Source organism: Clarias gariepinus, chromosome 11 (genome assembly GCF_024256425.1).
Source record: "Clarias gariepinus isolate MV-2021 ecotype Netherlands chromosome 11, CGAR_prim_01v2, whole genome shotgun sequence".
Lineage (NCBI taxonomy): Eukaryota > Metazoa > Chordata > Actinopteri > Siluriformes > Clariidae > Clarias > Clarias gariepinus.
In genome coordinates, this window is record NC_071110.1 from 26,115,628 (window position 1) to 26,139,556 (window position 23,929).

Genomic DNA, 23,929 nt, shown 5'->3' on the forward strand with positions numbered 1-23,929 from the left:
TGCACTAACCACAATCTTTAAAGCCTTTTAAAGAACAAGACAATGTAGTCTTGTTATTACCAGTATACACTAACTTATTACCAGATTACCACGACAAATGGTATTTTTCGATAATAGTTCCCAAGATTGCATTTTGTATCTCTTGTACAGCAACAATCTTCATTCATTCATTGTCCATCCCGGGAGACTTTGGGCTCGAGGCAGTATACTGTACACGCTGAACAGGATGCCAATCCATTGTAACTTATTACCAGATTACCACGACAAATGGTATTTTTCGATAATAGTTCCCAAGATTGCATTTTGTATCTCTTGTACAGCAACAATCTTCATTCATTCATTGTCCATCCCGGGAGACTTTGGGCTCGAGGCAGTATACTGTACACGCTGAACAGGATGCCAATCCATTGCACAGACACTCACACACTATGAGCAATTTGAGAACACCAATTTGCCTAATTTGCATGTGTTTGGACTGTGAGAGAAATCCAGAGTATCCAGAGGAAACCTCCCCCTCCCCTCCCCCCAAGCATGGGGAGAACATGCAAACTTCACACACACACACAAACCAGAGGCCAGAGAATTGAACCCCGGACGTACACAGTGCTAACTCCTACGTTACCATGCCACCTACATCAATAATCAGTTGCCAATTATATTTTTTATTTATTGATTATTTAAAAATCTAATTTACAGTTGTAGATTATTCACAAAACCCATGAACCACTTCCATTATTGCATCTATAACCAATCGTCCACTCACCAGCTTCTCTGTTTTTCTCTCTCAGTGTTAACAGAACCAAAGAAAAATGCAGATTGTAACATTTCAGATGAACCATGGGCCTTGAAGAAGAAAGCTTATCTCATACCATATCAGTCCTTTCGCATTTGAATTAGAGCCAACACTAGTGCTTGAGGTGTGCTGTTCGAGTAAATACCACTTCCTACAGTGTAAAGAACTATAACTCCTAGTTATATATCGTTTCAGAACGTCATAAAAAGAAGAACCCTCGAGAACAGATTGTTAAACAAAAAACAAAACAAGCATGAACAGTTGAAATAGCTAGAGCTATGTATAAGGAACGCACACAAATATAATGTACATTCATACTTAAACACACCTCAAAGATCTCTGCTTACATCTCACCTTCCCACATGGAGCTAATAAAACACACACACACACACACACACACACACACACACACACACACACACACACACACACACAGCCTACATTGTGATTCTCAGCAAACAGTTTTAAACAACAGACCAAAACAAGGGCTTGTGATGTCATCCTGTAGTTAGAATCATTATCATAAATAGATGGCACAGCGTAACAGACATTACATACAGTGTTGAACTACGTGAACTAGCGACATTCCTGAAAAGCACAAGCCCAAGCCCCTCCTGCCCCTTGTTTTTCCTTCTCAGCATGTTTTTTTTTCTCCTTCAAAACTCCTCCCACTGTTTTCCAAGAACTGGAGAGAAACGAAGTGAACCCATATAGAAGGGACGCTGTGTTCCACAACAAGAAGTTTGGGTCGATAGGAGGACTACGGGGGAAAATAATCATAACCTTTGAACTTTTTACTTGCTTTTAATTAATCTTTATCAGTTCTGAGTGTCGTAAGTTCGTTTCTAGTAAGTTTAATCACACAGTGTGTCTGTCAGGTAAACGTTACCAGCCAAGCCACATTATGGGGTTCAGATCCAAAAATACAGCTCAACACTTTATAACTGCTTTGACGATTAGAGTGGAATATGGAGGCTTAATATAGGCAGACGGCTCCCTGTTCCTGTTATTACAGAGCCTCAAGCCCCCTCCACACTGCACCGAGCTTTGATAGGAGCTATACAGCTCTTACTACAGGGCTATAATTAAGACTGCAGTGCAGACAGCCCCATTCAGAAAAAAAATACAGCAGAGAACGGTACCGAATTAAATCTTAACTCGGAGCGAACTGATAAAAATATAAAAAATCCTTTTCTTTTTTTTTTTCACAGTATATTCAGCTCACAAACTCGAATATAAACTCACAAGCGTCTTATGATTGTCTAATGTAGACAGAGACACTAAAGTCACTGCTTTTAATAAACCGTCTCTGGCAAAGCTTATCCTGATCTCTCATTGGCTGGCGTCATAAATCCACGGTCTACACGAGCTCTGAACAAAGCTATAGTAAAAGTCCAGCAAAAGTCATGGCGTTACACGTTTGACTTTGTGTATATTAAAACTACTAAAACTTAAATGACAACATTAAGTAACGCATTAATCAACTGCACTCGATGCAATCTGGAATCATTATTTACACATAATAACCAACTCTGGTCTTTTAATAGAGCCTTTCTGTTGACTGAGCATGTGTATTTATAGCTGCGGGCCAAATATTACACCACGTGGTGTGCTGACAAACAACTAATGAACTGCTGCACACCTCTACTGCGGAGTGAAAGCATTAAAACCTGTCAGATGGCATGGCACTAACAAATCACAGCCACTTAATTATATACAGTATATATATATGTTTTTGGATTTATATATTCGACTTCTCTATAATATAAACTTCCCATTTCTATTAGCAGATGGAGTAAAAGATATGATAGGGCCATAAAAGATACCCAGAGTGACTGATGCTCAAGTTAAAGAATGAAAAGCGCAGTTTAAACGCCACTCTCAGCACTCCTGTTGCAGAGTAGGAGTGTTACATAAGGACGTTACGTAGGATGAGCAGGAAACAACTCTCCTCTCCCAAGTGCGTGTGTAAATCTGGGTCTATTTTCACCTCAAAGCCAGAAAAGATCATGCTACTGAATCCAGACGAGCCCAATTAAACCCCCAGTGCTGGCTTTTATATACCCCGGGCTGCTCGTATTCATCTAGGCGTGCACATATACATCTTTCATATGAGGCTTAAAGCCAGTGGAGCCACCTTTGTCACTTGATGATAACAGTATAGTGTATCATTTGGTTTTCAGTCCTACACTAAAGACTTTTGCATACGCGATGTGAAAGGTCGTCCATATTCTCTCAGTCATTAATCATTACCTTAATATCAGTACATGTTTGGCAAAGCATACAGGGAAATGTAGGTCAGGATGAGCCATTATATTTCATGTGAAAACTGAGCTTGAACCTGAAAAGCTCATCCTTTTTGCTTTATTTCTCTTAAACCTTGCCAACGATTACAGTTTTGATTAATCAACCAACAACAGTGCTTTTTAGCTATTTCTAATTACATTTCAAATAAAACTGCAGAACATCTGCAAAACAATTTATTTCCATTCATAACCTACTGCATCTGCAACAGTTATTCTGGATCTAGCCTGTCTTTTTTTTCCTCTTTTTCAAAAAAACAACACACAATTTGTCATGTTAAAGAAGAACTGCAAATTAAAAAGACTCTGCCAGCTAAAAAAAAAACAAAAAAAAAAACCCGAAAAATACTTACTGTGTCACTGGAGACTCTATTCATTAATATATTACACAAACAAACATGAATGATTGTACAGCAGCACTCAAAAGTTTGTACACCTTCTAATTCATTGTTGTTGTTTTTTTGTGTGATTTATTTTTTTACATTCTAGGACAATCCCAGAAATTTTAAAAACACACATGGCATCATGTAATTCAGTAACAACAACAACAGTCTGTTATTATTTTAAGACATGAAGGTCAGCTGTTCTAAACCAGTTCTTCAAAGAACAGTTTTGGGTCGAATGCATTTGCAAAACCCATCAGACACCATGATGAAACACTCTCTCATGGAGACCATCCCAGGACAACAAGACCAAAACTCACCTCTGCTCCAGAGGAGAAGTTCAATTAGAGTTACCATCCTCAGTTACAAATCACCAATTAACAACCAGCACATCAGATCAATGGGCTTTACACAGAGCATAAGTAGCAGACACATTTGAGTATCAACTTTTCGGAGGAGATTATTACAACGCCTTCAGCAATGTTTTACAATATAGAAAGAAAAAAATCAAGAAACATCATGGAATTAGAAGGTGCGTCCAAACCTTTGACTGGTATTGTATATATTTATTTGATAAATACACAAATTGTTTAAAATCTCTTTTATCTTAACCTTTTTAAGATTACATGTCGCATCTGTCCTACAAGTTCCTTTTGCGGATTCAGTGGCACAGTTTTGGTTAATAGTTGTGTCCTGGGACTTTCTTATTCAAACTTAGAGAAGACAGACAGCCTTTATCACACAAGAGAGGCATTGTGAAACTAGACAGCCTCACTTTTTTCCCTTTTAAACTGTGAATGAACAGCAAAACAAATCTAAATGTCAAGTTCGCCTACCTGGACGTCATAGAGCGCCACGATGTTCTCATGCTGCAGTTCCTAGACAGAAGAAATCAGATATCTGAAAATCAGATCAGCTGATCTTTTTTAAAAAAATGCTGATCAAGGCTGTTGGAAGACGACAAGGCTCATGTAACGTGGCCTTAAACAGCAAACTCACCTTCAAAATTTTGATCTCCTTCCCAAGCAGAATCTGAGACTTGGAGAGATTCTTTTTGTTAATGCTCTTGATGGCCACTTCCCAATCTGTCTTCTGACAACGGATTGATATGGAAAAAAAATATAGAGAGAGACAGACATTAGATACAGTACACTCCTTTGCTTAAGAGAAAACAAAAACAAAGATCAGGGCAATGATAAAAGACAGTCTAGATTAGTCAGCTGAAACCTTTTTTTTTCTTCTTCAAATTCTGCTCATAGGTCCCGCAGCGAGGCCTTTTATAGCTCAGCGCTAATTTCCTTTTGATTTGGGCGTGCAGAGGACACTTTATTAAGAGGCACATGCTGTTATAAGAGACATTATTTTCTCTTCCAAACCAGTATAGGTGCTGACGGCTTTTATTTCATTTAATCTACAGAAATTTGTTGATGATTACAATTTTTAACTATTTGCAACAACATAAAAAAAATAATTATAATTAAAAAAAAAAAAAAAAAACACAAGCCAGGTCCTGTTGTAAAGATCGTTTACTCACTTCCTTTGTAAGCTAATATGACGAAAGAAAGAAATCACAGCTTAGCATGTGACTGCAAAACCTGAAAGCACTGCGATGACTATTACAAAGCTCTTACAAAGCTTTGTTTTTAAGATAAAGATTTCGTTACAATTCTAAACGACTTAGCAAACAATTTCCTTGCACTCCATGTGACTTTGTGCTGCCTGCCAATGTGTGAATATTATTATATTATTTGAGAGAAACTGCAATATCTGACCACTCCAAATGCAAACAAATACAAATTAAAATTTTAATAAAAAAACAAAAAAAATAAATAATCGACTCTGAAGTCAGTGTGTTCATACTGTATGTAAATCGCCACACAGAAACAGATTAAGGCAAAGCACTCAATCTACTGGTCGATCTTCGTTTCTACCCTTACTTATGGTCATGAGCGTTGGGTCATGCCCAAAAGAACAAAATCACAAATACGAGCAGCTGAAATGGGGTTTTCTCAGAAGGCTAGCTAGCTTTCCTTTAGAGGATGAGAAACTCAGTAGTACCGCTGCTCCTTTGCGTGGAAAGGACTAAATTTAGGTGATTCGGGTATCTAGTCATCAGGACGCTCCCTAGGGAGGTGTTCTTGGCACATCCCCTTGGAAACGCCTTGGGATCCCGCAGTTACAGTTAGCTGAGGTGGTTGGGGAAAGGAAGTTTGGGGTTCCGTGCTGGAGCTGTGACCAAATTTCAGATAATCGGTTGAAGCTGGATGGATATATGCAGAAATCGCAATGCATAACTGAATCGATTTTTACTCCATCTTTATTGCAGACTAGTATTTTTTTCTATTTTGTTAATTACTGGAGACTTCTACAATCCAATCTCTGAATCATCTGTATAAACAACAACATTTAAAATAAATGCATTAATTTACACTCGAATGTTCAGGCTGTACTCATTGAAAATCCAACAACACCTTGCAGTATGGCCTGGCAGATTTGGAAATTGATCAACCCTCTGGTGGTGCAATTAATCCAGAAATGAAACCCAGGCAAGAATTGCATTATCAGAGCAGAGTGGAGTGACAATCTCTGAGTGGAGGATGTTCCTGTCTGCCCTGGAGTCACTGCCTACACGCAAGAATGACATCACTCAGATCATTTTAATTAAAGGCTGCTCGGCAAAGCACGGAAGCACAAAGGCACGGACAGACTTTTTTTGAGGTCAAATCATTTACACTTCAGCTAATCTGGCAAAGCGGTCATTCAGCCTGGCTTAACCTTCAGCTCAAACACAAGCCTAAAAAAAATACATCATACATACAGGTATGTAATTTAGAGGACTGGTGTGGGCAGGATATGCTTTCAAAATAATTACTCTTTCATCATGCTCCTGACAAGACGCGAGCTAATTACAGAGGAAACTGGAGGTGCAATGATCTGTTGATGATGCTGAATCAGTCACACTCCTGGCCAGCTTCAGGATCGGTCTGACGCGGCATTTTCTTTACTTTTATAATAAGAGATTTTCCACTCACAGTCCTACTTGCCAGCAGCATGCTTCTGTCTTGTTTCAGGCATAAACTAGAGACAAACTAGCTTGCATGTTTTTTTTAAAGGTAGAACCAACAAAGAGTCTAGTTTCTGTCCCTCTGCCTTTATTGGCCTAAATCCACGTGTAACCTTGCATAGTTTAGGTACAAAATCCCAATTAATCAAGAGCATAAGTAGCATCTGAGGGAGGCCAGCAAATCTATTAAACTGTGTCTCCACGATTCGACAAATATTTGACTAGTTCCTCTTTCAGCGAGACGGTTGTGGTTGTTGTGGCATTGCGGTGTAAATTCAGGCAGACATTACATGATTAATAACAGACTCATTACTGCAATCGTCTCACTAAAAAGTCAGACCTTTATCACACTACTTTTAATCATAACATTACAAGTCATGCTTGTTCAAGTCATCTATAACACAAGCCACAATTGCTCACATTACCGTGTGAAAACAAATACAGGCTTGCCCTTTGCATTCGCACGCCACAAACCTGTAAGGAGAATCTAGTCCTGTTTTATCAATAAACATTGCTAAAACAAGACTATATTGTCCTTACAGGATTGTGTGGGCCCGGGATGCAGTCGGTCATCCAGTTGATTACAAAGGTGTTTGAAAAAGGGCTTAAAGTCGAGGCTCGATGCTGGATTCGTGCACAGGAACAGCGTCATGCTGAAACTTGTAAATGCTATAAAAGCAATGTGAACAGTTTCATCCGCCCAACTTTGTGTCAAGACACTGGAGGAGAAAAAAAAAACTTTTTATCTGATCCGATTTCAATCCTGGATCTGCCTTAATACTGATACTGATTATTGAATCGGACAGCGTATACCAGAATACAATTTACCCTGATGCTATTGATCTCGACCTCGAGCTGACATGCTGATAAGCTTTAAAACAATAATGGCTGATGGACTCCTTACTCAGACACACACACACACACACACACACACACACACACACACACACACACACACACACACATTAGTGGACTAAAATCACACAAATGTAATATTTAAGTAAGTAACCCTCTAGAATATGATATTCATTTTCATCTTTATTTTATATCCCGCTTATCCTGTGTACAGGGTCGCAGGGGGCCGGGAGCCTATCCCAGGAGACTTTGGACATCAGACATGTCAATCCATCACAGAGCACACACACACATGGTGGGAAATTTGCATGTCTTCGTACTGTGGGAGGAAACCGGTGTATCCGGGGGAAACCCACCAAGCATGGAGAAAACATGCACACAAACCCGAGGTGGGAATTGAACCCTCGACCCTGGAGGACAGTGATAATCACTATGCCACTGTGCTGGCGCTGTAATACATTTAGAGATAATACATTTTATGCTGTTTTGATTAAATGCATTAAATATTAAATAGCTTCTCTCTCACCAGTAGAGTCAAGCTGTATCAATGGAGCTGTTTTGTTTTTTTTGTTTGTTTGTTTCGTTTTTTTAATGAATGAATAGCCGAAAATGAAAATGCCGGTGTCTCTAACAGCCTGGGCTCATACGTGATGTAATATAGGACATATAATCATGTTATAATTAGAGATACAATGCAGATGTCCAGCCATAAGACTGTTAGAAACCAAATACGGGAAATACAGTCCAGGAGTCTGACCCAGATTTCTGAGGCTGACTGAGAGGACAGAGATGCTCACTGCAAGACCTGAGAGACAGTGAGAATAAAAGAGAGAGAGAGAGAGACATGGATAGAGAGACAGAGAGAGACGAAAGAGAGAGAGAGAGACAGAGACAGACAGGGATAGAGAGATAGAAAGAGCAAGAGAGAGAGAGACAGACGAGAGAGAGATGTGATAGAGAGACAGAGGCAGACTGGGATAGAGAGACAGAAAGAGCAAGACAGAGAGAGGGCAAGACAGAGAGACCGGGATAGAGAGACAGGGAGACAAAAAAGGAGACAGAGAGAGAGACAGAGAGATGAGAGAGACAGAGAGCAAGACAGAGAGATGAGAGAGAGACAGAGAGCAAGACAGAGAGAATTAGAGACAGAGAGAGACAGAGAGACAGGGATAGAGAAACAGGGAGACAGAGAAAGAAACAGAAAGAGACAGAGAGAGACGAGAGAGACAGGGATAGAGAGACAGACAGACAGAGAGAGAGAGACAGACAGACAGAGATAGATAGAGAGACGGAAAGAGCAAGACAGAAAGACAAAGACAGGAAGACATAGAGGGTTTTATTCACTTACTTTTTTATGTCTCCCCTTGAAGACGACCGCGAAGGCTCCGTGTCCTATCAGGTCTTTCCGGCTGTACTCGAAGTCTCCGACTACCTCCATGTCTGTCCAGTGTGTGTGTGTGTGTGTGTGTGGAGGAATACTGAGAAATCTTAAGCACTAGCTGAGCAGAAGGACAGGACTGAACGTGGACACAGTGTCTCTTCTCTTCCCCATAACCGTTACCCCGAGGAGGACGACATGCACGCGCGCATCAAAGCTAAACGGCTAACACTGTCTGAAACACGCTGTATATATTTATTTATATTTATGTTTATATATTGTCCTTGACAGCAGTGGCAACAGAAGCACTAACCGAGTCCTTGGTGGTGGTGGTGTGTGTGTGTGTGTGTGTGTGTGTGGACAGGCGTTCTCTCCTCAGACTGCAGCAGTAATAAGAGATGGAGAGGTGACGGAGCTCGCTAGCTGGCCTAAGCTGTCATTTTCTGACCCAGTTAGCACGAAGCTAACGGCTGCTCCGTGTTTCCGCTGAGAGCAGTCGGCTCGCTCCATGCTGGGAGACGAGTTTATCTCCGGACAAGAGCTGGGACTCATTGCTCGAGCTCTGGCCCGGGGTCGAGCCCATAGTCCAAGGAAACGCGGAATAATAACGTTAATATAAAATGTTCGATGCAAGAAAATGTCCTCGCTACAACTACACGCACGACCGTGTTCGTCCAAAAAGGACAGCAAAATGCGATGCATCAATTATAATCCGAAAGAAATCTGTACAGGTCCAGGAAACGCTGATGCTCCCCCACGCATATAAATATAAATAAGGACAGGTGTTTATTCGGCTCGTTTTGTGTGTATTCTTCTTCAGTCTTTCCAATCCCAAAGATGCTCCTTATTCTTATCTATCTTTACCCTCCTTATTCTTAAATAAAAAAAGGTAATAAATACAACAATTACGCTTCAGTCTGTTGCTCTTGGTGTTCCAGCATCACCACTGAGCGACTCTTCCTGCGCGCGAGACTTGACGTAACTGCAGAGCAGCCCTACATCATAATAAAGCGTTCATCCGCGAGCCGATGCGCGCGCACGCGTCACCCTCCGCCACCAGCTATAGTGCTCGTGCTCTTCAATGTATGATTTTATATTATTATTGTTGTTGTTGTTGTTATTATGACTGCAAGTGGTTAGCACTGTGGCCTTGCACCACCAGGGGCGAGGGTTCGATTCCCGCCTCGGGGTCTGTGTATGTGTGTTGTTTGCATGTTCTCCCCATTCTCAGTGGGTTTAATCCGGGTACTCTGGTTTCCTCCCAAATACATGCAGATTCAGTGTTCCCACATTTTTGCAGTGTGTGTATATGTTCCCTGTGAGGGATTGGCACCCCGTCTTGGATCTGCATGCACCTCAGTGTCTGTGTGCATGGAGTTTGGGTTTGAGTCGCGCCTCAGGGTCTGTTTGCATGTGCATGAAGTTAAGGTTCGATTCCCGCCTTAGGGTCTGTGTGCACGGAGTTTGGGTTTGATTCCCACCTTGGGGTCTGTGTGCACGGAGTTTGGGTTTGATCCCCACCTTGGGGTCTGTGTGCACGGAGTTTGGGTTTGATCCCCACCTCGGGGTCTGTGTGCACGGAGTTTGGGTTTGATTTCCACCTCGGGGTCTGTGAGCACAGTGTTTGGGTTCGATTCCCACCTCGGGGTCTGTGTGTACGGAGTTTGGGTTCGATCCCCACCTCGGGGTCTGTGTGCACGGAGTTTGGGTTTGATTTCCACCTCGGGGTCTGTGAGCACAGTGTTTGGGTTCTATTCCCACCTCAGTGTCTGTGTGCATGGAGTTTGGGTTTGAGTCGCGCCTCAGGGTCTGTTTGCATGTGCATGAAGTTAAGGTTCGATTCCCGCCTTAGGGTCTGTGTGCACGGAGTTTGGGTTTGATTCCCACCTTGGGGTCTGTGTGCACGGAGTTTGGGTTTGATCCCCACCTTGGGGTCTGTGTGCACGGAGTTTGGGTTTGATCCCCACCTCGGGGTCTGTGTGCACGGAGTTTGGGTTTGATTTCCACCTCGGGGTCTTTGAGCACAGTGTTTGGGTTCGATTCCCACCTCGGGGTCTGTGTGCACGGAGTTTGGGTTCGATCCCCACCTCGGGGTCTGTGTGCACGGAGTTTGGGTTTGATTCCCACCTCGGGGTCTGTGTGCACGGAGTTTGGGTTTGATCCCCACCTTGGGGTCTGTGTGCACGGAGTTTGGGTTTGATTTCCACCTCGGGGTTCTAAATGAACCTGACACCCTCCCCATTGACCACTTTAAATCGAGGGACTATTTACACCAATGCAGTAAACCAGGTGAACGCATAATGTGCTCCACCTGCTGTCGGAGTTTTATAACTGCATGAGCATAGAATTAAACAGCAACGTCAAATTGTAGAGGTACCGTATCTGACTTTCAGTTTGAAAGATGACAATCAGGAGTTTTCATGCATGCAAGCATTTCATGTACTATAATTTGGCATAAATTAATCTCAGGCGACTCTTCAGTTTTTAGAAATAAAATAGGTACATTTTAAATGTCTGCATCATATTCATTTCATAACCTTTGCACTTCCAAAAATGTGTTTCATTTTATGTATATGTAAAAATATAAAAATCAATTAGATAAGCCAGTGCATTTTTTAAATGAAAATTTAAAAAGAATTTATGATATAATTCCTTATTATGTTATAAGAATTACACAGCCAAAGTCAAATCCATTAAATTCCAGCTTGATCCGTTCAATGGTCAAAACAGGCTGAGCAGGTCTACATGTTTATCAGCCTGTAAAAAAATTTTCACCTTCCTATTGACTTGAATAGAACAATCAGAGAATGTTTGCAATCTTCTAATTTTTTAATGGCTGCATAATGACATACTGGTTAGCACTGTTGCCTCTGTACTGTGTGCATGAAGTTCGGATGTTCTCCCGTGCTTGATGTGTTTCTTCTAGGTCCTCCAGTTTCTTTACATTCATCCAAAGACATGCAGATTAGACTAATTGGCGTTCCCAGATTATGTGTGATTGAGCTTGTGAGTGTGTGTATGTGTGTTTGTGCCCTGCATTGGATTGGCACCCCATCCAGACAGTACCCCACCACGTGCCCTTAGTCTCCTGGGATAGGCTCCAGGGCCTCTGAGACCCTGTATACAGGATAAAGCAGTATAATGAGAAGTGAGTGACGTTACAGTGGCTTAGTGGTTAAAACTGTTGCCTTGCATCTCCAGTTTCTGGGTCTTGGGTTCAAGCCTATCCCAGGAGACTTAGGGCACAAGGCGGGGTACATCCCTGGACAGATACACACATTACAATTTAGAAACAACAATTAGCCTAATCTGCAGTGGAGTACCCACCAAGCACGGGGAGAACATGCAAACTCCATGCACACAGAGACGGGAATCGAGCCCGACTGGGACAGCTGACCTTCGAGTCTTAAAGGTTCTCTTCCTGCTGTTGACTGGTCGTTTACTTTATACTACAATATATAATAAAACATAACACACACATTAACATGGCAGCCCAGTGGATAGCCCTGTCCGGGGTTCGATTCCCGCCTTGGGTCTGTGTCCCTGGCAGTCTGCATGTTCTCCACCAGCTTGGTGGGTTTCCTCCGGGTACTCTGGTTTCCTTCCACAGTCCAACTACAAATAAAAAACAACCCTTCAAAAAGGACGCACAAGTAAGGGCATTCTTCATCCCACGGCTCAAGCTAGCTGTTAAAAAGAGAGCAACAGATATCAGTGTATACTGTAGAACTGTTATCAATATTAATAGAACTTGAGTGTGTGGAAGAAAAGTATCAATACAGTGTGCATATGACAGTTTGTCAGTACTTACATGCATTTTGCCTGCAGGAACAAGCGTGAGTCCTGTAGACAAGACATACTGTTTAAAATATAACCTACAGTACACTTTTGAACCTGTAAGATAAAGGTGTGCCCGCTTCTTTTCTTTGGGTTTTAGTTTATGTAGAATTTGGGGGAAATGAGGAAGAGTCTAGGCTAGCCAAACAAGCATTAAAATGGACACAGTTCAACTAGATATTCCAATAAGTAGGTCTAATTATCAAGGATATTGAAGAATCATAAGAATGACGGTACACAGGTCAGACAAGTCGACACGTGTACAGCAAACACATGTAGACATAGGCAAAATATGGGGCAGAAACCGAAAACAGGAAGTCAGCAGACTGGGAACAAAACATACAAAAGTAAATCAAAGTCATTACAGAACAGGCAAACACCCAGCTGGAGCATGCACATACAAGCAGGGATGAGTGTAAACACATTAACAGAATGCAATATAATGAACAAAGGCGGAAACTTATTCCGGCCCTGTATGCAACCAATATTGAAGCAATTGACAGCACCTCAGATTTGAGCCACTATAAAGGCTGTACAGAGCACAAGTAGCAGACATCTCAATAGCAACTGTTAAAGCCAAAATGCACAGACTCAGTCAGTGTCACTTCCATGCTAATCTTTACATAATTACTTCGCTCTTTGTACAATTCCTACTATTTGCACTTTCGCCACTTTGTCACATATACAACTGCACATCAAGGTCGTCATGCATTTCACTTTATTTCACTTATTAGTATTATTAATCGATGACGTTTTTTATTATCGATGATATTATTATTATTATTATTATTATTATTATTATTACATATGCCTTATTTATATGCTTTTTATATATCTTGTAGTTTTTTGTTCTTAGCATTGCACTAGTAACTTTTGGTTGTTCTTACATTACCCTGTGTATACTGACTATATGTAAGATATCCAGTGTGCAATCCCATCTACAACATGTCTTCGTGTTACAATCTAATATTGCAACCTATATCTCCAGTTTCCTTCCACAGTCCAACGACATGCAGATTAGGCTAATTGGCAGTTCCAAATTGCCCGTAGTGTGTGAATGAGCGTTTGAATGTTGACTGGTTGTCCTACCACATTTGTAAAGTGGGAATATATACAATGGTAATGACTGATGGCCTCCATGGTCCCTAGATGAATGGATACACAGTAATGTATAATTTTTTTCTTGCGGTTTTACACTCCAGTCTAGCAGGTCCACCTACAGTACAATCTGATTGCCTTAAAGTGTTGTAAAGTAAAGAAGTTGCATTATATTATTAATAAGGTTGACAAAAGTGAAAAAGGAAATGGGAAAGCCAAAGATGAGCTAATAATAGAATTAGAAACTGCAAAGGCGATACATTTAAGGAAATAAATAGATATGTTCAAAGTGCTTAAAAATAACTGCATTAAATTAATTTGTTATTTGCATTTATTTAAAACATTTTTAACCCTTAAATCCTGAGCAGCACAGATCCCTGCCGGCAACACAGCGTATGTCAATGACGATTAAAATAAAAATATGTGCTCATATAGAGGCCTTGCCGGGGTGAGTTAACGGGGAGGCTTAAGACATCAAACTGTGCATTTGCTTTTTTGGATATGTCAGGTAAAATAGAATTTTTTTTAAAAATAAAATCCATAACAATGCTGGATAGGGTGCCAATCCATCAAAGACACACACACAATTTGGGAACGCCAATTAGCCTAATCTGCAGGTCTTTGGACTGTGGGAGGAAACCAGAGTGCTCGGAGGAAACCCACCAAGCACAGGGAAAACACAGAGATGGAAATCGACCTGGCTGGTAATCCAACCCAGACCCTGGAGGTGCAAGGCGACAGTGCTAACCACTACACCACCGTGCCAGCTCATGTTTGTATAGTTGGTTAAAATTCAGTTCATCATATGGCCTATTTTGTGCTGAACAAAAAAGATATTGCACAATCCTGAACCCTATATGTTTAAAAAAAAAAAAATAAAAGGCTAAAAATGCTATTTTTCTTTTCTTTTCTCATGTCCACGCTCCAAACCGATAGGTGGCGGTATTGCACCTTTCACTGCAGTCCTACCACCAAGCAAATCTAATCAGAATCCCAGGATCACAGAATGGCGGGTGTGTGATTACGATAGAACTTTTCCTGCTGATTAAAGGTAAGCGCAGCGTGCACAGTTTATTACATTACAGTATGTTATAGTGCATGTGCAGGATATACTGTTTCAACGGCACTGCATTTTAAAAATTCTGTTTGTTAGCTCATAAGCTAGCCAGGTTAGAAAGGCTTCTGACTGACAGGAAAATAAGTGTTAGGTTATTTGTTTACTGGAATTTTAATGGCACAGTATTGTGACTTCAGCATCTAATTATAGTTCTTAGTACAACAACAAAAAACTTTTTTACAAAAAGTAGCTTTTTACAATTTTAACAATGGTAACTGTAAACAACTGAGTTTTACTCAGTGATAAACTTATCTTGTGTGATAAAGCCAACACCAGTTTTCAAAGATCATTTGTATGTATATATATATATATATATATGAACAGGTACAGAAGCAGTAGCACGAGTGTGTATTTAGAAGCAGAAAATGCAGAGAATGCAAGCCGCCACAGAAACACAGTTTCGGCCGTTAAACTGGCTCTTTTTTAAAAAATCTATTAATTATTAACCCTTAATTAACCCTTAAAACTCAAGTGTCACAGCTAAGGGACAGCAACACAGCATTGGTCAATGATCAATAAAAAAAAACTGCTTATATGGAAATCTTGCTAATTTGCGTCTGTGGAGGAGGCTTCACACATCAAACTGTGAATTTGGGTTTTCTGATTGGCATGTAGATCCAAAGTTATTGTTCCTTTTAAACTGTGAACCAGAATATTGAAATGACGGTGCAAAAATGTTGAAATTCGATTATCATCATTATTGTTTGGTCACAGTAACAATAAAAACAAATATAAAAACGTGACCATATGAATCTGTGCAATTTCTTTTATTTATTTAGTAATTACTTACTCAGTCATGTCTCTATTGTTGGTTAAAATGAAATTCATTCATTCATCAAAATATTTCCTTTTGTGCCAAAAAAAGAAAATAAAAAATTATCACACTATACTGCACAAGCCTGGCCCTATATATACAGTATGCGCCAAAATATACGGTACCTTGTTGTTATCTGTGAGTTTATTTGTCCTGAAAAGAAACTAACATACACACTACTACTACGGCGTGTTGATTTACCACGGTATGTGTGATGTAAGCATCGACAAATGCATACGCGCGTCTGAGATGTGCGAGTTTCGGTACTGTATATTTGCTGCATACCGTATTTATTAAAACGTAATATAATAATAATGATGCAAACCTGTTACTGAATTTCCCACAAATAGAGCCAGAATTCTTTTTTTCTTTTTTTTCATGTTTTTAGTTTTAATCCCAATTAAAAACATCTTCAATCATAATAATATCGATTTGTTGACCAATATGTTCCATAAATGCACAGTTTGATAGTCCTCCAGTCTGTTAAGGATGTCTCAAGAGCAGCTGGCGGTTCAGCGGGTCAGGAAGGCTTTTCAAACAGGGAGATCTAAACCACTGGACTTCAGGGTACAGCAGCTGAAAAACCTACAGCGTTTCATTTCGGAAAGACAAAACGACTTTATAGATGCCCTCAAGAAGGACCTGTACAAGGTGAATTGTAATTAACATAAACACTTTTTTTTAATTGCTGTTTTTTTGTTTGTTTTTTTTTGTTTCATTATAAGTTTTTCTTTGCTTTGTGTAGAGCAAGAATGGAACGCTGCTGTATGAGATCTTGGGTCTTGAGGGAGAGATCAAGCTCGCCCTGAGCAGACTAGCAGAATGGGCAGCTCCTCGTCCTGTGGTTAAAAGTCTCCTAACCATCTCGGATGAGGTTTACATCCGGCCAGAACCTCTCGGCGTGGTGCTGATTATCGGAGCTTGGAATTATCCGATAGCGGTGACGCTACAGCCGCTTGTAGGAGCCATCGCTGCTGGTAAAGTTTATTGGTTGTAGAGTTTTACCGTTTGCAGGAGTGATGTCATCTCATCTGTTCTTCTCTATCAACTTTTCTACAGGTAATGCAGTTGTAGTGAAGCCATCAGAGGTCAGCTCTTACACTGCCAAGGTCATGGAGCTCCTGAACACGTACTTGGACCCGGTAAAACCTTATACAGTGTTGTTACCTCTATACCTGCATGTCAGCATGATCTATAGTGGGCTTTAAAGGTTTGAGACCTTGATTGAGTTTCAGAATTTTCAACTAAAACATGCGTGTATGATTTAAGGAGATGTATCATGTGGTGACTGGAGGAGTTCCTGAAACCCAGGAGTTGCTGAAGCAGCGTTTCGATCACATCTTCTATACAGGGAACAGCACAGTGGGCAAACTGGTTATGGAAGCAGCTGCACGTCACCTCACACCAGTCACTCTGGAGCTGGGAGGGAAAAGTCCCTGCTATATCGATAAAGGCTGTGACCTCCGGATTGCCTGCCGGTGAGCTTCATGCATGGGGGGAGGCATGGAAAAATGTCATTGAGCTTTCAGGTCAAGGTCTGTGATAAGCGAGATAAGAGAGTAGACTCGGGCTTGTGTTGTTACTTTATCAGTCTGGAATTGCTAGTAATTCCACATTTAGAAAATGTGGAATAAGGAAGATCTGAGCTAATATTTGAAATGCAACAAATTTAAGGAGCTTTAATTGTGTGGTGATGCAAAGAAATCTAAGATTTTTAAAGTTTCAAGAGGTTAAAATCAAAGCTCATTTACCCAAAATAAAGAACTCAGTACTCTCTATCGAGCACTTCCTAATAGAAGGCTTGATGTGATAGCTTAACCTTTTTTTTCCACGATTTTCTCCATCCCCGTCACTAGGGGGCTCCCACATTAAGGCTACTACTACAGTACCACTCAGTCAGGAGGGCCGAAGACTATCACGTGTTTCCTCCGAATCATGTGACTCCAGCCGACCGGATCTTTTCGAACCGCTTGCTCACACATTATTGGGGGCAGCGTAACACACTCGGAGGACAGCGCTCTCCGCTCTCTCCACTTGCGTGAGGTCACAGATGCTCCTGATTGGCTGTAGAGCCGTGATTAAGGTGGGAGTACTAAGTACCTCTCATCCCTCCCCCTTTGAGAGAGCTCTGCCAATCAGCTCTCTCTAGACCTCCGGCTAAGAGAGGTTACAGCATCACCCGGGAATCGATGCACCCATCACTCTTAACTTCACTCAGTTTTCCCTGATTCTCTCATATGTGTTTTTGTGTGTTTCCACATTCACAGCCGCATCACATGGGGGAAGTTTGTTAACTGCGGTCAGACCTGCATAGCCCCGGATTATATCCTCTGTGAACCTAGCATCCAAGACAAAGTGGTGGAGGAGATTAGAAAATGCATTCAGGTTAGTATATACTGTATATATTAGAAGTGAATTGCTGGTTTCTGTTTGGATTTAAGACATCACATTCTGGACGGGACAGATAAGTAGAATGGGTGTTTGGTAAAAGCAGATTTTATGTTGTTTTATTTCATAGTTTCATTTAATTTCTAGTTTTAATTACCAAAAAAAAGGAAAAAAAAGTTTTAATAATCATCGTGTTAAAGGTACGGCTTTTTTAGGTGGAACGCTTACCTGTATAGCGCCCCTAGTGGATGTTAGGATAAAATATTAAAATAGAGGTTGTCCCTGACTTAATGATTCTCTTTAGGAAACCTTCAGCTTCCTTAGAGTATCGGTCCAAATTTTGTTTGTAGATATCCAAATGCTTCTGTTTATGATCTTCCATGAGTTGTTTTAGCACCAGATACACCCTCAGGCCACAAAAAAAACAAACAAATCGCAGGTCGTCTTTTGTGCAAATTAAGAGTGCTACATTAATTTTTGATTAGCCCTTCAGAACCAGGGCTAGGAACCACTGATTTAGGCTATTAGCAAATAATGGCACAAATGATACCGTTAAAAGGATATTTGCCAATTTTTATATGCAAAAAAAAAAAAAAAATGCAACATTATATAAAAATATATGCAGTATTCCCCAACTTCCGAATGTTCGAGTTACGAATTTCCACAAATACGAATAGACCGTGGTTCTATAAACATTTTCTAGATGCAAACAAATCATGGAATTAGCTTACTTGTATTGTAAAATAAAAAGACACTGCAGAGCACCAGATACCAATATTTCCAATTATATACAATAATTTCAGTGTGAAAGTGAATGTATAAAATGTCTTAAATCTGGTATATTGTGTGTGTGTGTGTGTGTGTCTGTGTGTGTTGGGGGTGCGGAAGAAATAAGTCTGCCTCACCGGTTTCAATGAATTGATCTGGGAGCACAATGATCGAAAATGGCTGTTTTGTAAAGCTGTCCTAATTTAGCAATAATCCTAATTTCGGAAAATCATCAACAAAACTGTTCACAGTCCAATACAGTGGAAACCAGCTATGAGACAAAATAGCGCCTGGGATTCCCCTAGCAATCTAAAGGTGCGGAGACACCATTGTATCATTTTACGTTTTATTACGATTCATTTTCTTAGGCACGGTTATGGTTTTTGGCCACATGATGGCAGTATGGTGAAAGGGGACATATTTAGTCAAGTGGATTGGTATGCTTTACATTGTATATTCGTGTCAAGGGCGGATTCTTTGTCAGACTTAAGAACATATCGGGCTTATAAACATGCTCCCAGAACGGAACTCGTTCGTAAGTCAGGGACTAATATATATATATATATATATATATATATATATATATATATATATATATAATATATGCATTTATGTATGTATATATGCATATAATATATGCATATATGCATTTATGTATGTATATATGCATATAATATATGCATATATGCATTTATGTATGTATATATGCATATATGCATTTTTGTGAATGAGAGGAACCCGAGAGGAACGGTGAGGATACAGGGAGCAGAGGTAAAGAAGGTGCAGGACTTTAAGTACTTAGGGTCAACAGTCCAGAACAACGGAGAGTGTGGAAAGGAGGTGAAGAGGTGGGTACAGGCAGGTTGGAATAGGTGGAGAAAAGTTTCAGGTGTGTTGTGCGATAAAAGAGTATCAGCGAGAATGAAAGGAAAGGTGTACAGGACAGTGGTGAGACCAGCGATGCTCTACGGCTTAGAGACAGTGGCACTGAAGAAAAGACAGGAGGCAGAGTTGGAGGTAGCAGAGCTGAAGATGTTGAGGTTCTCCTTGGGAGTGACAAGGATGGATAGAATCGAGAATGAGTTCATCAGAGGGACAACCCACGTTAGATGTTTTGGAGATAAATTCAGAGAGGCCAGATTGAGGTGGTTTGGACATGTACAGAGGAGAGATGGTGAATATATCGGTAGAAGGATGCTGAGGTTTGAACTGCCAGGCAGGAGGTCTAGAGGAAAACCAAAGAGGAGATTTATGGATGCAGTGAGAGAGGACATGAATTAGTTGGTGTGAGGGAAGAGGATGCAGAAGATAGGGTTAGATGGAGGCAGATGATTTACTGTGGAGACCCCTGAAAGGGAACAGCCGAAAGACAAAGAAGATAATTCCTTGCATGGTGGGTTTGCTGATAAATTGATTACCTTCCTTCTGACATTTAAAATGTTTCCATTGCAGGACTTTTATACGGACGATCCTAAGACCTTCACAGACTATGGACGAATAATCAATCAGCGGCATTTCAAGAGGATATTGGCTCTCATGGAGGGTAGCACAGTGGCTATAGGGGGCGGACATGATGAATCCCTGTGCTACATTGGTGAGAATCATGACAGACAATCTAGTCTGTTTTAACAAAGTGTTGCTATACTGACATTTTAATTTTAACACTAATTTTAACTCTGCACTTCAGCTCCTACTGTTCTAAAAGACGTAACCCCGGAATCAAAGGTGATGCAGGAGGAGATATTTGGGCCTTTATTGCCCATCGTCCCTGTAAATGGACTGACTGAAGCCATCCAGTTCATTAATGAAAGAGAGAAACCTTTGGCAATATATGTCTTCTCTCCTAGTAAGAAGGTAAATGAACTCAAGTGTACTACATACCTAGAGCAGGTATACTTATGCTATGTCTTTTAGGCTTACCGTTCATATTTCATTTCCAAGGTTATAAAGAAGATGATGTCTGAAACGTCAAGTGGCGCGCTATTGGCCAACGACTGCCTTGTCCACTTTACCATCAGTGACTTGCCCTTTGGTGGTGTTGGTAAGCATTTAGCATATAGCATTCTACACCTTTTAATCGTATTTCTTTTAATCGAAAAAAACAAATCTTTTTTTTTCTATGGACTTTTTTAAAAAATCTTCGAAACTCCACAGGTAACAGCGGGACCGGTTGCTACCACGGCAAATACACGTTTGATCAGTTGAGTCACTTGCGCAGCTGTCTCATTAAAAATCTAAAAATGGAAAAACTTAACCTGATCCGCTACCCTCCTCACACATCAGGGAAACTGCGCTGGGCCCGAATGCTCCTCACCAAGCAGGTGAACCTGAAACGCTGGCGCCAGCTGATGAAGGTGGCTATGCTTGCGGCGCTGGCAGTTTTTGTGGTTAAGGTATGTGTCACTTTCTTTTTCTCTACAGACTGCCTTCCTCATCCTTACATCCTAAAGAAACTAAAACCACCTGCGTGTGTTCGATCAGTGGTTGGATCAGATCTACAGTTAAGATTATATGGTAGAGACCAGCAGAGCGCTATAGTTTAGTTCCTGTTGCTTCTACTGTACTTTCTTACTTCCAAGTCATGCTAGGCAAAGAAACCATGATCCACATGTGACTATATATAATAAGAAAATGGATTAATCTTTATTATAGCGTTAATGGAATGATTTTACTGGTGTTCAAGTCTAACCGGGACTTTGATTGTTCAAAATAACAGAACACATTTACGAGAGCAAAAGCTCCCAATATAATCCCCTGCGACACTAATGCACTTATCCCAGAGTTTCACTAGCACTTGAATACCATCAGGATAGAAAGTTTTTTTTAAGTATGCTGAATCCATGATCAGACTGCCTGCTTCACATTTGAACACACTGGCCTCCCAGGAACTCCCTTAATGGCCCAAACATGTGGAAATGGCTTGGAGTGAGGTCAGGGCTGTACAGGTGATGTGGCAGTAACTCCCACATGAGTTGTTGAATTGCACAAGTGGTGTGTAGTACTGTATGAGGTCATGCATTGTCATGCAGAAACAGAACGCCTTTGGTGATCAAACGAGGCAGTTTGGAAAGGAAGCCCGAAATGTATCAGTTGTCATGGCAAATAAATTGACCAAAACTACTAACTTGCAGTGAAACAAGAGCAATGTAAATAGCTCAAAACAACTAATATGCCAAGTGGTTTCTCCGAATTCAACACAAATAGCTTCTTTTAATCATTACTGCAGTCTCAGAATTATTCAACCCCCAGAATTAAATCTCTCATTAGAGTTCAAATTTGTAAATCATGTTTGGTCCCAAGCACAGATTGGATGCCTCCATAGTAATTGATTTAGAACACATCCAATACCTAAATTTTCTAGAGATTTGTTGATAGAGATGTTTGACTGCATGTCAGTCAATAGAGTTGACCATAAGATTAAGAGACGAGATCCTTGCCTTGCACGAACATGGACAAGGATATAAATAAATAGCAAAGGTACTAAATGTTCAAGCAACAGTGGTTAACCTACCTGGACATGGCAGAAAGATGAAGCTATGACCTGCTGTTAGCAGATTCCTGCGGAGGCAAGTGTTGCAAAACCCTCGATTGACTGCAGTGGACCTACAGAAAGATTTGGTGACTTGAGGCACTAAAGTTTCATTCCACACTATAAGGTGACGTACTCCACTGCTGACCCTAAAACACAAGAAAAGTCGGCTCCAATGTGCTAAAAAACATATATACAAGACACAGAAATTTGGGAATTCTGTTCCCAATTAAAAGTCCCGGTTTGACTTGAACACCCCTCATAGTTTATTTTTGATTAAAATACTCAAGGGATTTGGTAAAAAAACACTGTGCTTCAATGGTTCTGTAAATATGGATTGTAGGTATGAATGATGCTTGTTTAATTACTTGCAGTAGGATTTGATGTCAGGTTTAGGCTGAATTCAAGTATCACTCCTCTGCCTTCACCTCAGGTGTTTAAATATTAATGCATCAGGATTTTAAAACTTTAGACAGTTCTTGAAGTGTTGCAACCTATTCTCAAATCTTCTTTAGTGGAATCTCCACCAAAATGTGACGAGTGAGTTCTCCACAATGCGTCTCTGTCCATTTGAAAATAGATTCGCTGAACTGGACAACTCAACCCCCCCCCCCCCTTCCTCAACTAAACAGTCTGAAAAGAATGAACAATAGGAAAATTACTGCCTATGCCTGACTAGTTTTCTCTTATGTAGCCAGAAGACTGATGTTGTAATTATCTAAGTGGGGGTAGGATGAGAAACAACCAAGTCAGGCTTTCTTTATAAATTCACTGTATGAAATTCTCCTGCTGGAGGTCCAGTGTTTTATTTAGTTTCCTGGAAATACAGGTTGTGTTATGCATGAACTGATTGTAGTTTTTTTTTTGCTTTGCAGCGGTTCTTGCGATAAGGTGGCCGAAAAGGAACACGGACCGTCTGATCTAGGCTTTTCTGGGAACGTCATCTGTGTACCGTAGAATTAATAATAATAATAATAATAATAATAAAAGTGTAATGAAACTTTGCTTCATGCATTGTGTTAAAAAAAAAAGAATTGAATGTAAATAAAACAATCATTAAACACTTGTATTTGTACAATTATATTCTATTATCACCATATATTATATTTCAGTGGTTTTGTAATTTGATTATATTTTTCATATCCTTTAAAAAAAATGAGGAATTTAAATTAAATTACTAATTATTTTTGCTAGACACTGGGGTTATTAATTGTTGTAATATCTTTTAATGCATTCATATGATGCATACATTTTTTTCAGCACTTAAAATGCATTGGAGAATAACATGATGTCAGTTTAATTGCGAAAAGTGTTAAACTGTTAAACTCTGTACTGAATGTTAATCAAGTTGTATCCAAGGTATCCAATTTTACACAGATATGTATGGTACATTATCATTCATTTTATATTAAGGGTTTATACGCATAGCTGGATAATACTGTTACTTTGGACAAGAGTGGATAATAGTGTTACTTTGGACTTTGGGGTGTAAAGATCAGTTTACTTCGTGTATTCATTTGGTAGCTTAGGATATGACACAAAGTGTTGAGCTGTGATTTTAGTCAAATAAAACTAATCATGTGATTAATATTTGGCCTGTCG

General features: G+C 40.2%; 2 protein-coding genes across 5 annotated transcripts in view; one reads left to right on the forward strand and one right to left on the reverse strand.

Moving 5' to 3' along the window:
• ulk2 (unc-51 like autophagy activating kinase 2) overlaps positions 1-9,730 on the reverse strand; it is a 35,946-nt gene extending 26,216 nt beyond the window's left edge. For 3 of the 4 annotated variants that reach the window (XM_053507315.1, XM_053507316.1, XM_053507313.1), the window contains exons 1-3: positions 8,747-9,730; positions 4,479-4,571; positions 4,316-4,357 (exon numbers count right to left, since the gene is read on the reverse strand). In XM_053507315.1, the coding sequence (XP_053363290.1) occupies positions 4,316-4,357; positions 4,479-4,571; positions 8,747-8,836 (225 nt within the window). In that variant the 5' untranslated portion in view covers positions 8,837-9,730. The remainder of the gene's footprint in view (positions 1-4,315; positions 4,358-4,478; positions 4,572-8,746) is intronic. The other variant, XM_053507314.1, reaches the window with a different exon arrangement.
• A 4,968-nt stretch (positions 9,731-14,698) lies between these two features.
• aldh3a2a (aldehyde dehydrogenase 3 family, member A2a) lies at positions 14,699-23,915 on the forward strand. The gene is made up of 11 exons (XM_053506650.1): positions 14,699-14,762; positions 16,106-16,293; positions 16,388-16,619; positions 16,702-16,784; positions 16,912-17,120; positions 17,910-18,027; positions 20,251-20,392; positions 20,486-20,652; positions 20,740-20,839; positions 20,953-21,191; positions 23,203-23,915. The coding sequence occupies exons 2-11, from the start codon at positions 16,132-16,134 to the stop codon at positions 23,215-23,217; spliced, it is 1,467 nt and encodes a 488-aa protein (XP_053362625.1). The 5' UTR covers positions 14,699-14,762; positions 16,106-16,131; the 3' UTR covers positions 23,218-23,915.
• The last annotated feature ends 14 nt before the right edge of the window (positions 23,916-23,929 follow it).

What these genes read in the sequence shown, in the direction of transcription:
- aldh3a2a (XM_053506650.1), top strand. Translation starts at nt 16,132, where the DNA reads ATGTCTCAAGAGCAGCTGGCGGTTCAGCGGGTCAGGAAGGCTTTTCAA. An exon ending in TGTAGGAGCCATCGCTGCTG is followed by an intron (nt 16,620 to 16,701) that starts GTAAAGTTTATT and finishes ACTTTTCTACAG; the next exon opens with GTAATGCAGTTGTAGTGAAG. An exon ending in CTTGCCCTTTGGTGGTGTTG is followed by an intron (nt 20,840 to 20,952) that starts GTAAGCATTTAG and finishes GAAACTCCACAG; the next exon opens with GTAACAGCGGGACCGGTTGC.